Source organism: Haliotis cracherodii, unplaced genomic scaffold (assembly GCF_022045235.1).
Source record: "Haliotis cracherodii isolate W230 unplaced genomic scaffold, xgHalCrac1.p SCAF_6, whole genome shotgun sequence".
Classification (NCBI taxonomy): Eukaryota; Metazoa; Mollusca; class Gastropoda; order Lepetellida; family Haliotidae; genus Haliotis; species Haliotis cracherodii.
Window position 1 is genome coordinate 61,774,836 of NW_027266319.1, and position 16,021 is coordinate 61,790,856.

The 16,021-nt window shown below is 41.4% G+C and overlaps 1 protein-coding gene across 7 annotated transcripts in view; it reads right to left on the bottom strand.

Moving 5' to 3' along the window:
• LOC139444845 (plexin A3-like) overlaps positions 1 to 16,021 on the bottom strand; it is a 136,800-nt gene that overhangs the window by 14,195 nt on the left and 106,584 nt on the right. For all 7 annotated transcript variants that reach the window (XM_071225826.1, XM_071225831.1, XM_071225829.1 and 4 more), the window contains 10 exons: positions 15,146 to 15,236; positions 14,678 to 14,762; positions 13,883 to 14,005; positions 13,346 to 13,450; positions 6,430 to 6,529; positions 5,629 to 5,795; positions 4,757 to 4,908; positions 3,538 to 3,643; positions 3,214 to 3,350; positions 1,457 to 1,624 (listed from right to left, as the gene is read on the bottom strand). In XM_071225826.1, the coding sequence (XP_071081927.1) occupies positions 1,457 to 1,624; positions 3,214 to 3,350; positions 3,538 to 3,643; positions 4,757 to 4,908; positions 5,629 to 5,795; positions 6,430 to 6,529; positions 13,346 to 13,450; positions 13,883 to 14,005; positions 14,678 to 14,762; positions 15,146 to 15,236 (1,234 nt within the window). The remainder of the gene's footprint in view (positions 1 to 1,456; positions 1,625 to 3,213; positions 3,351 to 3,537; positions 3,644 to 4,756; positions 4,909 to 5,628; positions 5,796 to 6,429; positions 6,530 to 13,345; positions 13,451 to 13,882; positions 14,006 to 14,677; positions 14,763 to 15,145; positions 15,237 to 16,021) is intronic.

Sequence of the window (16,021 nt, forward strand, 5' to 3'; positions counted from 1 at the left end):
GGTCAGGCTCGCTGACTTTGTTGATGCATGTCATCATATCCCAACTACGTGGACCGATGCTCATGATGTCAATCACTGGATTGTCTGGTCCAGAATTGATTATTTACAGAATGCCGTCGTATATCTGTAATATTGCTGAGTGCAGCGTTAAAAAACAAACAAACTAGAAAACATTTGGTCTATCTTACTTAAGTATCTTAAATTATGTGACTAATTCTTGTCTTACATAACAAACGATAATACAAGATTGTTTATGTGGTTACTTTGACTGAGGTATGCCCTCACACTAAAATTCACATTTTGGGCATTCCCAGATTCTGTTGTCATTAAAATTAAAAAAAAAAGAAGTGGAACAATGTTTGAAAGGTGATTTTTGTCCAGAATGAGGGAGTGAGTTGGGTTTAATGCAGTTAATGATAGTATTTCCATAATATAACAATATGTAGGCTTAAAGCAAAGTAACAAATATTGCAGAGGTTACTTATTTACTTCGTTGTCTTCTGGTGAATAATTTTCATGATGTCTTCATGTGTATATACAAAAGACATTATTACAAAGTATTCATGATTTGTAAATCTTGAAATTTGCTTATCTGGATGATTTAATTGGATACACTCCCAATCTCATTAAAATCAGATCTTAGTTCTCGCTACCGCTAAACAAAGATCTGAGGACATCCCATTACGGGTCACGTCAGACCTACCTTGCGCGAACTTTGACCGACCAATAGAATGACCAATCAGAAGGCAGCTTTCTCTTGCTTTACGGAACAAATTTCAAATTGGCGACTACACTTCAAAACATATTTTGACAAATTCTCCATTACAAATTTGAAACCTGAACAAAAAATATTCTGGGATGGCTAATAATGAACCCCTAACTATCGTTCGGAATACCCCATGTTAATGTTTTCGAGATTGCATGATTAGAAATCACATTCTGACTGTCACTTTCATAATCTGGTAAGCGACGCACTGATTGGTCGGATGAAAGGTCATTCTGACGGGACCCCGAATAGGATGTCTTCAGATCTTTGTTCAGCGGTAGGGAGAACTAAGGTCTGATTTTAATGAGATTGATACACTCCCGACTGGACAAACATAACTTTGCTGTGTTCTATGTTAGAGTGAGTGAGTGAGTATGGATTTACGCCGCTCTTAGCAATATTCCAGCAATATCAGGGCTTCACACATTGTACCCATGTAGGGAATCTATTTTAGAACTCTTGTTTAATGCTGAGCGCCAAGCAGGGTAACAACAAGTACCATCTTTGAACGTCTTTTGATATGATGCAGCCGTGGATTTAACCCACGACCTTCAGCTCTCTGGGCAGACGCTCTACCACCAGACCATGTACAAACTCTCTTCATGGGAGCAGCAAATTCTTATTTGAATGCACGCTTAAGACGGGTCCAACAATTATATCAAAGAGGCTTAGGAAGGGCCCTGTACTTACCTAAGAATGGCGCTCTTTGGTTCAATCAAGGTGATGGTGGGGTCAGTGATGTATTCGAATGTCTTTGGGACCAGCTTTTTTAACCCTCCAAAGTTGACCTCAACTTCAACCTTGTTGTCATCGGAAATATGCTGCGAGGTCTTGCACTCAATCACAGTCTTGTTGGATCTGTGTTGAAACATTTAAGTTTACTGTACACAATTTAATGAATATTTTCTCAAATATTTAAGTAAGTATTTCCAGGGGAGTAGCGCACTTTACCTGGCACTCTTTTCATTTCAAGTACTTTTTTCAAAAAACTTTCAAATAAATAATATATCACCATCTAATATTTTCAATATTCAATTTTACATTGTACATTTTACTTAACTGCCCATAATACATGATATTGAAAGATAGTCATGCTGCAATGGCTAGGACGAGTCTGAATGTGCTTCCCCCACCCTTCCCTTACCTTGTCTGACACTACCCTTCCCCTACCTTGCCTGACCCTACCCTTCCCCTACCTTGCCTGACCCTACCCTTCCCCTACCTTGTCTGACACTACCCTTCCCCTACCTTGTCTGACCCTACCCTTCCCCTACCTTGTCTGACACTACCCTTCCCCTACCTTGTCTGACCCTACCCTTCCCCTACCTTGTCTGACCCTACCCTTCCCCTACCTTGTCTGACCCTACCCTTCCCCTACCTTGTCTGACCCTACCCTTCCCCTACCTTGTCTGACCCTACCCTTCCCCTACCTTGTCTGACACTACCCTTCCCCTACCTTTCCTGACCCTACCCTTCCCCTACCTTGTCTGACACTACCCTTCCCCTACCTTGTCTGACCCTACCCTTCCCCTACCTTGTCTGACCCTACCCTTCCCCTACCTTGTCTGACCCTACCCTTCCCCTACCTTGTCAAACCTCTCAAAGAGTGCTGCGGCCAGGATGTGCCTATGTTTATTTCACCTACCTAAACATCTCACGCAGTGCCTCAACTAGGATGCGCCGATGTAAATTTCACCTACCTAACCATCTCACAGGGCGCCCCCGCAAGGATTTGCCCAAGTCTGACCTACCTAACCATCTCACACGGTGCCCCAGCGAGACTAATGGATGTGCCCAAGTCTGACCTACCTAACCATCTCACACGGTGCCCCAGCGAGACTGACGGATGTGCCCATGTCTGACCTACCTAACCATCTCACACGGTGCCCCAGCGAGACTAATGGATGTGCCCAAGTCTGACCTACCTAACCATCTCACACGGTGCCCCAGCGAGACTGACGGATGTGCCCATGTCTGACCTACCTAACCATCTCACACGGTGCCCCAGCGAGACTAATGGATGTGCCCAAGTCTGACCTACCTAACCATCTCACACGGTGCCCCAGCGAGACTGACGGATGTGCCCAAGTCTGACCTACCTAACCATCTCACACGGTGCCCCAGCGAGACTGACGGATGTGCCCATGTCTGACCTACCTAAACATCTCACACGGTGCCCCAGCGAGACTGACGGATGTGCCCAAGTCTGACCTACCTAACCATCTCACACGATGCCCCAGCGAGACTGACGGATGTGCCCGTGTTTGACCTACCTAAACATCTCACACGGTGCCCCAGCGAGACTGACGGATGTGCCCAAGTCTGACCTACCTAACCATCTCACACGGTGCCCCAGCGAGACTGACGGATGTGCCCAAGTCTGACCTACCTAACCATCTCACACGGTGCCCCAGCGAGACTGACGGATGTGCCCAAGTCTGACCTACCTAACCATCTCACACGGTGCCCCAGCGAGACTGACGGATGTGCTGCTGCCTGTGTTCATGTACAAGCCACTGATAGTAATGACTGTGCCACCCGACTTGGGGCCCTGTTCGGGTTTGAGGTCCTGCACCAAGGGCACCTGTTGGGAGAACAATCAGGGTTGTTAACGTATATCAGGAAAGTGCAATACATGCTTCTCAAACACGCCTTCATAAGGATAATGACTAAGATGTTTTCTTTTTACATTATTTTTAGAACATCCTTTTTCCTCATTAGTATTTAATAGTCTTTGAGATTTTAATGATGAAGAAGTGTGGTATACTCACAACGAAGTGAAAGGGTGAGTCTGACTCAGCTGTGTATTTTCCATCAACTGTCACCTTGATTGTACCACTAGCAGCAGCATTGGACTTGTCCGTCTCACAGGTAAACCTGAACAAACAGTCACATGTACGGCCCACACGAATAACATTGTGTCACAGGTAAACCTGAACAAACAGTCACATGTACAGTTCACAGGAATAACATTGTGTCACAGGTAAACCTGAACAAACAGTCACATGTACCGCCCACAGGAATAACATTGTGTCACAGGTAAACCTGAACAAACAGTCATATGTACGGCCCACAGGGATAACATTGTGTCACAGGTAAACCTGAACAAACAGTCATATGTACGGCCCACAGGAATAACATTGTGTCACAGGTAAACCTGAACAGTCACATGTACGGCCCACAGGAATAACATTGTGTCACAGGTAAACCTGAACAAACAGTCACATGTACGGCCCACAGGAATAACATTGTGTCACAGGTAAACCTGAACAGTCACATGTATGGCCCACAGGAATAACATTGTGTCACAGGTAAACCTGAACAGTCACATGTACGGCCCACAGGAATAACATTGTGTCACAGGTAAACCTGAATAAACAGTCACATGTACGGCCCACAGGAATAACATTGTGTCACAGGTAAACCTGAACAAACAGTCACATGTACGGCCCACAGGGATAACATTGTGTCACAGGTAAACCCAAAGTACAATGCTTGTTTAGGAATTTATTTACTGAATGGTTGGAACAACCTAACTATGTTTCAAGTGCTTAACAAAATCACTGAAGATGAAAGCTGGGAGTGTGGAGAGAATGGAGGTCACACATTCATTGTAAGAGTGGCTTGGCTCGCAGCGTCGTAATAAAATGTGCACCAAGAAAACCTGTGGTTGATAGAATGAGTGAAAATGTAACAGGTTCAGATCAACATACTTCCCCAAAATGTCATAGCCAGAACATGGAACATAAATACAAAACACGATGAACTGTTTGTTGTAGTCAGTCACGTCAACCTAAATATCCCAAAACTCCCAAGACAGTCTACAATCTTTCGCAAGTCCAGAAAGGAGAGATTCTCTGGCTACTTTTCATTACATATAAAATGACAACTGAAAAAAAAGAAAATCGTAAATATTTCATTTCAGAGACTAAATGTTACAATAAACTGTTGACAATCTGCAGGTGTATGAGTTACTGCCCTTCTACGCACCTGGATGAGGGTTCATAGTGGTCAGGGATGACGGAGCACTTGATGCCTGCGACCGTGACATCGCTGGTGATGTCCGTGTACGTCTTGCCGAGGTTGATACCCGTCACTGATATGTTTGTCTTGCCTTGGATAGGACCATTAGCTGGGCTGAACTAAAACCCGAAAATATACGTCAAGCATATTGTCAACATTGTTACAAATTTCTAGATTTAGCGAATTATTATTTCAATCATACAGAATTTAGTAGATCTCATTTTCATTTGGTCAAAGAAGCTCCTGTTTTGAAAATTCTGAGGAGACATTTGTGACATAGAAGATGCAAATGCAGTCTCATAGTGACATCGGTGTGCCACAATTATTTGAATTCCAGTTATCTTAATCACACATATCTTAGTTACGCCTAATTCCATCGGAACCAACAAACTCTTGCTGGAAACACCCACGCAGCCAACTGTGACGTAAATGACTAAGTGAGTGAGTGAGTGAGTGAGTGAGTGAGTGAGTGAGTGAGTGAGTGAGTGAGTGAGTGAGCGAGTATGGTTTTATGCCGCTTTTGGCAATATTCCAGCAATATCACGGCGGGGGACACCATAAATGGGCTTCACACATTGTACCCATGTTGGGAATCAAACCCGGGTCTTCGGCATGACGAGCTTTAACTGCAAGGCTACCCCACCTTATGACTAAGTGAACCTTCTTAATGCAGACTTATAACAGGCTCTTTGATCAGGCACAGTTAAACCTTTATTTTAGAAACTGATGAATTAATCAATACAAGTAATGGGTGCTAATTAAAGACAAAAACAGAGAATCCGAGGAAGCTATTAAGAAACTATTCCTTAAACAAAAAACAAAATGTGACATGAACTCACCCTGAGGATCTGTGGGTTGGGGCAGGTCTCAGAGCGGTCCAGCCAGTTCCCCTTGCAGTGTTTCTGTAGGGTGCAGCTGTACTCGCACCAGCCACAGTTGTACTCCGCGTCCATACTCAGACACTTGCCGCAGTTGGTGACCATTAGTGGGCACTTGTAGATACGCACTGGACAGAGAGTGGAGTGAGTGAGTGAGTGAGTGAGTGAGTGAGTGAGTGAGATGGATGGATGGATGGATGGATGGATGGATGAGATGAGATGAGTGAGAGAAGTGGAGTGGCCTCAAGTTGAAATGGGAATGACGGATGTACACATATATGATAGTCAACACTCAGCATACATTTTACAGGGTTCTACACGATGTAGGAATGTGCGTCCAGCACTAACGTATAGAATGGATGCAGAATAAAAATATAGAGTGTCTCTCGGGAGGCACAGTAATATCCATTGTATTAAGTTATTGACAAGAAATATAAAGGTCCTGCAATTAAAGAAATTACCAAATCTTACAGAAATTCTTTCCTGTTCTTTCAGTTCTTCCTGTAAGGACCCTTGAAATTAATACTGGGGGTCCCTTGGTAAGTCAAGGTCAAGGTAAAACCCTCATATTACATGTCTTCATTACATAAACAGTTTCTCAGGCAATCAATTTTAGTCACTAGAAATCATTGTTTGTGTGTAAAAGTGCTTCTCAACTTTATAATTTGTTCTTTTCAAATGTGTAAGCAGAAGCTATGCTTCCGTGTTTTGAGGTTGTTTTTTTTTGGCATATGTCAATGTGAACTTTTATATCAGCTGTACCTTTGATGCCACTGGGGTTATCCAGGGGGAAGTCACTCCCTCCGGCTGTCACACTGAACGAGGCTGTCACGTATGGCAAGACGGTGCTGTTGTACATGAACTGCAACAGAAGTGTCCAAGATTACAAAAGACAGTACCAAGCTTGAGTGTTGTTTAATACCACAAGCAACAGAATGCAATCCTACTCTCAACAAGTGGTGCAGCTATGAAGACGAGGCAGGCCACAGCACTTTCATAAAGTAAATACAGGGAAGAACTTGTCTCTTGTGCCTATCAGTTTGATGAGTGAGGACTTGCATCATAGAGGGGCGGACCCTATGTACCTTAGCTTAATTATCTGGAAGGAAAAACCGAAGTTTTGTTGCTAGGAGACTTTACCTTAAGACTAAGAATTATCATCAAGGTGATTATTGTTTGTTTGTTGTTTAACGCTGCACTCAGCAATATTCCACCTATATGACGTCCGTAATCGATTCTGCACCAAACAATCCAGTGATTGATATCATGAGCCTCGATCCACGCAATTAGGATACTATGATATGCATCAACCAGGTCAGCGATTCTGTTAATCACCTCTTACGACAAGCATAGTCGCCTTTTATGGCAAGCATGGGTTGCTGAAGACATATTCTACCCTGGAATCTTCACAGTCGCAAGGTGATTAAAATGACTTCAGATCCTGGTAAGATTCTGGTAAGAGTGAGTTTGGGTTAACGATGCTCTGCCCAATATTCCAGTTATATCACTGCCGGTCAGTCAGCTTCATGCGGTGGGAAAGCCCTTAGTGATGCAGGTCTTCAGACGTTTACCTCTTTGGTGAAACACATGAGCATGGGTATGACAGTGACAAACCAAGAAACAAAATCGGGGCGAACCAGGATTCGAACCCACGACCAAGAGACTTAATTCCGCACATTGAATTGCGAGCCCTGATCCTGATAAAAATATGGACCGCATGAATACTCAGCAAGGAGCAGCACCAGCAACAACTGGGCCTGACAATGTTCCCTACTGTGATTCTTGCCCTCACATCCAGGGATAAGTGACCTCCATGTTGAGTTAATCTCTCCAGGAACAGAGGGATGTGAGTGAGTGAGTGAGTGAGTGAGTGAGTGAGTGAGTGAGAGTGAGTGAGTGAGTGAGTGAGTGAGTGAGTGAGTGAGTGAGTGAGTGAGTGAGTGAGCGAGCGAGCGTAATCTTAAGTCGCTGAAATTTTAGCAACATTCCACAACACAACAACAAAGGGATGTACATAAGACATTTAAGTCCAAATGAAAACTTGAAGAATTCCTGCCATGCCTAGAGGAGTTTCCTGCATCCCCCACCACAGCTGCCTTGTATAGGTGTCATCTTGCCCAGGCTGCCGAGTTACACCAAACATGTTTCTCTTGTAACAGGGAGAATATCACGCCACTACTTAACCTTGGGTTATCGGTCTAGCGAGACCTTTACAGTAAAAGAGCTCACCCCTTCTACATTGCCTGTTTGAAAGGCAGACCACCATGACAAAACACTTGTCGGCGATACTGACACACTCAAAGCTGGCATGTGTATAAGGTACACTTACACAGTAATAAAAGAAAAAAAGTGGACTGATTTCCTTTGCACAATTTGTATTTGATGCGAACGGTTTGCCCCATAAGACTTAAAGATTAAAACCAAACAATAAAAAATATCCAATCACATGAGCCAAAGGAGATATATAAGGTCTCAGATATACAACGTCTGTCTAACAATGTTGTACAGTCTATTGGGTAATCTGACAATGTTGTTTCGTTGATTGGATTATCCATCAATGTTGTATCGTACTGGTAGATGATATAATTCATCATTATATTTCAAAACCATGCATCTAAATAAACAACCTTAAACCATTTCCTTGCTATCTTTTAGAATATTTACAGTTTTTAGATAATGTAATAAGTTTTAAAAATTAAAAGTTATTTCAAAAGTAACTTAAACTATGCTAAACATGTTGTATGCTAAATGTTAAAATCTTAAACATCTGTTCCATGCACATAGTTTTTACACCCAACTTGAGAGAAAAAATATATGATAAATTACCCCAATCTCCAGACAAATGGTATCATGGCATCACTTCAAATCAACAAGAGCAGGTCTAACCGATAGCATCAAACAGCCAGTCTCTACTTTGTCATGTTACATAATGCTTGTTCAGGGCACAAGCAGAATCAAACCTTGCCGAAACCCTGTATACAAATAATTCATCTCTTCAAAAGTTTTTAGGTTCTGATAACCTTTACTCTGTGTAAAATGATCATTTTACTTCAGGCAGGATAAATAAGGAACATTAAACATATAGATTTTTTCCCTTGTGTGATTAATTATATACAAGAGAGTGGTTTGTCTGCCTATCAGGTCCTGTCACTGCAACAGTATATTGTCTGGACAGAGGGGGTTAAATAGAAACTTGAAATTTTTTATCTTTCAGACTTTTTTATCATAAATTACCTAAGACTATTTTACTTCCTTTTGAATATTAATAGTGGAATTACAAAGCCTGATTTACTAGCGTAAATGACAGCACGCTGACAGCTTAAAATAAAAGCATTTTCGAAGGCCCTGTCTGTTTTCCAATCATTTATTAATTTTCATAAAAATAGACATTTTGATAAATATCAAATAAATTACTATTTATATTGTAGCTCAAATATCATGAATAGATTACCATACATTATTCTATTACACAACATGTTCTCTGAAGCTGATTCATATTAATAGTTCACATGTTCTCACAAATAGCTTAAATGTCCTCACCCTGATAGCTCAAATGTCCTCACTGACAGCTCAAATGTCCACCATAATAGCTCAAATGTCCTCACACTTATAGTGCAATTCTCCTCACACTAATAGCTAAAATGTCCTTATGCTAAAAGCTCAAATGCCCTCACACTGATAACTCAAGTGTCCTTACACTAATAGCTCAAATGTCCTCACACTAATAGCTCAAGTGTCCTCATTCTAATAGCTCAAATGTTGTCACACTAATAGCCCAAATGTCCTCACTAATAACTCACATGTCATCACCATCATAGTTTAGATGTCATCTATAATGCAGTTTGTCCCTTAACCTGATAAATGAATTAAAAGCACTGTCCTGAGTACTGGACTGTCCTGAGTACCTGACCGTCCTGAGTACCCAACCGTCCTAAGTACCCGACCGTCCTGAGTACCCGACTGAGTACCGGACTCTCCCACCAGTTTCCCCCCACAGATAATGACATGTCTGAATCAAACCACACCTAAAGCTGGGGGAACGTTATTTTTGATAATGTTGCCAATAATAATTATTAATATAATCTTTTTTAAATAATTTATATTTCAATATTCCCAATGACACATCACACAAGTCATGCATAAACACATCTAATCAGACATATGACAACACAAATGTACAACCTTTGTCAACGTCAGTCCATATACCACACCATTACATAGTTTGTAACACATATTTCATCTTGCATCTACAATGTACCCATTACTCATGAAGTATAGAAATAGTACATTTCATACACCTGTGTTTTATACCGAAATATACAACCCTTGTCACTATCACTTATATATACAACACATAAAAAAAATCTATTTAACTACCCTTGTCAGACGTTAGAACAATTAGTACACATTATTGGAGTGATCTTCTCATTAATACAATTTTATGTCACTAATATATTCCTTAACCGTAAACAAAAACCACAGAACCTTGTCCTAAGTCAATCCAAACGAAGACATAAAATTGTTGCAATATTTTTCACAGCCATCCTCAGGACAAATAACTGTGTAGCACTTGAGTGGTGATCATGGTTAGAGTCAGCATATGGTGTGTCTACTCATAACATCACAGCTGCAACACACAGAATTGCTCACATGGAAAAAAAGACTCAGAAAACATCCGGGGAAATTTATTTTTCAACTTCTTTTCAAAGGCAGTTACTTCATAGATGCAAGACATTTTCGCCCATAAAATATTTTCTCAAGTGTAGAAAAATACATGTTAAAGAGTACATAGTTCGAGAGACGGGGATTATTTGTAAACTTTCCATTGGACAGGTTTAAAACTTACACAATATGGTGACAAGGAGTATCAGATGTCGTACAACGACAGAAATGTGCAAGGTAGAATTAGAAATAGTTATTTTTCTACAAAATACGAATAAAGGATTGCTGCAGCAGTTTCCTCAATTACCCGATAACGCAGAAGTCATCGGACTTATTCCTTTGAAGCAGCAGATGCTGCATGAAAAACACCACTCATATAATGCAGGGGTCGTTTACAGGAAGTAGTTCTGTGCCGATGACAAAAACAGATAGGTACAAGGAAGTAATGTTATTCAACTTTCCATCATGGCAAACGGACAGGCTGTGTCATTTTATTAGATATTGATGTGCTTGTTAATGCTTTGTGTGAAGTAAAAACCAAAGTCAATTTTTCTGTGTAATGTTAAGTCCATATTCAAAAAATAAAAGACATACTGTTTCAGATAAAGACATGTGTGTTTGAATGTAAGTGGAAAAAGCACCTGAAAGAAGTTTCAGGAACACACGTGTGAGCAGTGACAGACAAGACACATCAGCCCCAAAAGAGCTTCACCTTTAGCTTCACGGCTAGGCTTTGATGTTTATTCCATAAAATAAACATTTCAAATTTGCAAGCAGGCAATTAATATCTCTCAATGAGCAATTTAAGCCAAGGATAGAAATGGAATAGTTTTCATGTGTACCACAGGGCGCCCATGAAGACTGTTATTTGGACTGTACAGAATTTAAGGGGGCCAACATGACGAATACTTTTGATTCATTGTTGAATTTGCTAAATGTCATTTCACAAAGCTTACAAAACATGCATACAGTTTGTCACATTCCTTGTGACTTTGATTTCCTTTTTCATTTCTGTATCCCCAAGTTTATTAAGTGAATGATACTGTGCAATATGCATGCATGTTCATATGTTTATAATTTTCCATGTATTTATTAAGTTTATTTGTGCAAAGAATGCAATTACTAGCTTCATGTAACAAACTTTGTCCCAATTGGTTGTACATAAATATGCCTTTCAGGTTCTGGGAACTGACATAAAACATACCATTATGATATCAACTGTGCCATCAGCATTAAAATACAAGGAATTTCTAACCAAGGACTGAATGACTCCAGGCAACGTTTAGCAATATTGCAGATATATCACAGCTGGGGACATCAAAAATGGCCTTCACTATAGTCATATGTGGGGAAATGAAATCCAGGGTTTCAAGCAAGATGAGAAAATAGCTTAACAACTGTTATCACGCCACCCCTTTTAAAAGAGAGTTGTCATTTCTATGGCCAATCTCAACTGGGTTCGTGAAGAATAGGCTCCAAATTTTAATCCCATTTTCTGGAAAAATCAAAATCTGTTCTTGTCAGTAATGAGTTGGAACACAACCAATTGGGCTAACCATGGTTGGTATCAGTTGTCATGTCCAGTCTGTCAATAGTATAAAAGTTGAAACAATATTCAACATTAATACCTGAAACCTGTACAAAATCAACCACAGGACCCAGTGCCTGACAACATGAGCAATGATCTATGTCATAGACAACAACAACAACAATAATAATGCTATAGGTGATGGTGTTGTATTTCCACACCACACAGGCATGTTCAGAGTGCACACAAGTTGCAGGACCGACTAATGCAGTCTGCTCGGAATGCACTCATCCACTAGAACTGCAGAGTCAAAGTGAATAGCGCTGGAAGAGATGTGTTTAAAGTCCAGACTTCAAGGACTTATGTGTGTGAAAGAAAGACAATCATAGGCTCCTGGAACGTCTAAGGGATGCAACTGTGCACAGCAGACGACCTATGGCCCAGCCACAATGAAGTGAGTGTGTAAATTGGGTTTCAGGCTGTTTGGAACAGTATTCCAGTTATATCGCGGCGTGTCAGCTTAATGTGGGAGGTAAGCCCAAAGTGTTGCAGGTCTCAGACGTTTACCACTTCGGTGAAACCCATGAGCACAGGTATGGTGCTGACAAACCTAGAAAACATAATCGGGGCGAACCGGGATTGGAACCCACAATCGTAGGTTTCTGGCGTGCTCAAAGGACGCAACTCTGCACAGCGAATGGCGGCGCCTTAGACGACTGGGCCACCTGTGCCCCCCAATGTGTTGGAGCTGATTCCAGTGTGAGACGGAGTAAGTACAACAAAGTAGCAACAGGAATGCTGGAAGATCTGGAGTCAAAGGTCTTTAACCTTGATTCTGGAGTGAGTGAGCGAGTGAGTATGGTTTTACACTACTTTTAGCAATATTCCAGCAATATATCACGGCGGGGGGACACCAGAAATGGGCTTCACACATTGTACCCATGTCGGGATTCGAACCTGGGTCTTCGGTGTGACGAGTGAACGCTTTAACCACTAGGCTACCGACCGCCCCCTTGATTCTGGAACCTGAAGCAGGTTAGATGTAGGGCTGGCTAAAAAGATCGATAAGCGGAATCATCATCGATGGGAAGAAATATTAACGATTATCGTTATGAAAATTGTGTAATCGATAATATCTTACACATACAATTGTGATGAAATAAAGTTTAATTCACCCAAACAGACCAGTTATTGTCAATAATGTCAATTGTCAAAGACGGAAAGAATTGTTTTTGTTATCTCTCAAATGTCCACAGAGTAATCTATGCATAAATGTGTCATTGCTCACCAGTGGCTTGAAATATGTTGATTTCTTTCCGTACTTTCTTGCATATTTGCTTAACTTCGTCGATATTAATGGATAACTGATCGATATTTAGTTTAGTCACACATTAGGGCACCAGATCTGAAAAACATAAAGAATTGGGGCATATTCAGGCCCATGGCCTCTACACAGCCAGATGACATGGGTCTGTGTGGCTTGCCTACCTTGACAGGACTACAGGTGAGGCTGGTGGACTGGATTGTGCCTTCCACAACCTTGGTCTCGCCCAGGTAGGAGAAGTGACACTTCATGTTTTTGGTCTGATCCCCCTGTGAACATAAGGAACATGTAAACGATGAGTGAGTTTGGTTGTACTCCGCTTTTAGCAATATTCCAGCAATATCATGGCGGGATTCCACACATTTGTACCCATGTGGGGAATTGAACCTGGGCCTTCAGCATGACAAGCAAACGCGTTAACCACAAGGCTACCCCACTGCCAACATATATGATGACAAAAACATCAACAATACTGCTGATAATGCTGCATATGCATAATATGATGTACTCTGCACAGAGAATTGCAGTGACATGGACGACTGGGCCACCCGTGCCCCCTGGACTGACTGGACATCTTGACATCAACACATGAACATTTAACTCAGGCGAGGTACAAAGCATCAGCTAATATATTCTGACAAAGTATGTTTGTGCAACGGTGATCAAAATACATGTTTGTGGTCATAATTAAATCACTGTACCTGTAGATTTCGTACTCTGACGGCAATTTGTTTCTCCTCCATTGAGTGGACAAGGATGTCTGTGTCTGCTGCAGCAGTCTCAATGCGAGGACATGAGTCTGACGAGGACACAGCAGTGCCAGTCTGGAACAGATGCAGTATTACAACAGGTGCCCTCGAAAGTGAGTGTTATCATTAGCTTCAAATATTCAAACAGACTTGTCACCGATTTGTGTGAGAGGTTTAGGTTATATCCCTGTGTTTTGGGTTTTCGGAAGCTTAAAAAACATTCATAGTTTTTCGTGCTAATCACAAGAACAACCACAAATCATCTCACTCACTTATAAAAGACAACATTATCATACAATCAAGCCACCATCTGAGTATTCACAAAGTCTGTGCGACACCACAACCCTCGTGATAGCGGGTGGACCCGTGATAAACATGCCCGTCCGAAAACATATGATCCAACGATATAATCGGCAACATGTCAGCTTCATGTGGAGGGAGAGCCAGTGTCACTGATGCAGGATCAAAAGTAAATTAGAGTGAATCTGGGATCAAAACTCACTATAAGCAGGCCCCTAACCCACTGAGCCAAACTTGGTAGCATAATCAAACATATCTACCGGTGACAATAAATAACACGGATAAACTGAAGACAGAGTTGAAACGTGGACATCAACTTCTATATACAGATGCTAGTAGCTTTCTCAAGTAAGAAATACAGATTTAATACTGACAAAACTCAACTTGAACGTGAACTGGCCCAACATGAGATACCCGTTACATGTTAATTACAGGTGTGTGCGTTACCTGGCAGGTGGAGGAGTCCTTGATGCAGGTATTGGAGGCAGGACACCACTGACACTGGAAGGTGCTGGATGTACAACCGGTACAGCTGAAACAGGACATCTCATTACATCAAAGACCAGATGTCATAGACCAGATGTCATAGTTCCACACACATCCTTAAGTTGCTTCTTCAAGATGATTTGACATCAACTTTCAAGAAGACTTTAAAGTGCAATAATCCTTACATCAATTGGAAGATAGTGTCATGTAAAATTAAAAATAGTAACAATACCAAAGCAAATACGTTTTTATATACCGGTAGATATGACATATATCGTTAGAAAGTACACAATTCAAATAAACAGATATTAGATCATTTTATTTCAACATGACTAAGGCAGTATTCAGAGAAATATCTGAAATATCTAATGGAATGCAAAGCAGGAAAAGGAAATTCACATATAAATAAGATACAAATGCTGTTCTTACTTTTGATGAACACGACAGTCATAGACGGCAACGCTGCGAGTGACGATGGATCGGCCCTGCACATGGAACTGCAGCACGAGGTTCTGGTGGTCTGTAGGGACAGAACAATTTAGTTAATGCAGAACATCATGGCACAGGGGGATAATCCTGTAGTCATCAGTACCTCAGTTGTACTCCACCTGCAGAAGAAGTTCAGGCCTGCACATCGAGGGCAACAGAGAGCGCCCTACTGTGTGAATTAAATGCCTTGTTTGTTTGCTGTTTAATGCCGCACTCAGCAATATTCTTGCTAAAGGACGGCAGTCTGTAAATAATCAAGTCTGGAAAAGACAATCCAGTTATTGACATGAGAATCGATCTAGGCAATTGGGATACAATGACAAGCATCTTCAACCAATTAAGCGAGTCTGACCATCCGATCCCGTTAGTCGCCTCTTACGGCAAGCATGGGTTGCTGAAGACCTATTCTCCAACTGGATCTTCACGGGCCGTGAGGTGAATGTAGGCTTATGCTACAGTCAGCATTGTCTGCTACATCCCTGAAAGATGAGCAGTCAACACTGGCAAAACAGTTGTTAACAGACATCTTCCTGAGGCAAGGGAGCTTACTCACTTTCAAAGTCCAGTTTCCACCCTTGCCAAACTAGACTGAAATTGTGGAATTACATTTTGGCTGGACTAACGACTATGCATATTCTAATCAAATCCTTGTAACAAAATCGACTTGTGGGTCATGAACAAAATGGCAACTGCCATGCCTATTTTGTTCAATTGCAGGATTCGCAGAGCATGAATACCATCAACTGGCCGTTGACAGATATTTTCAAAATATTTTCATGTTTAAAATCAAGGTGGTCAAGTGATTTGATGCATTTT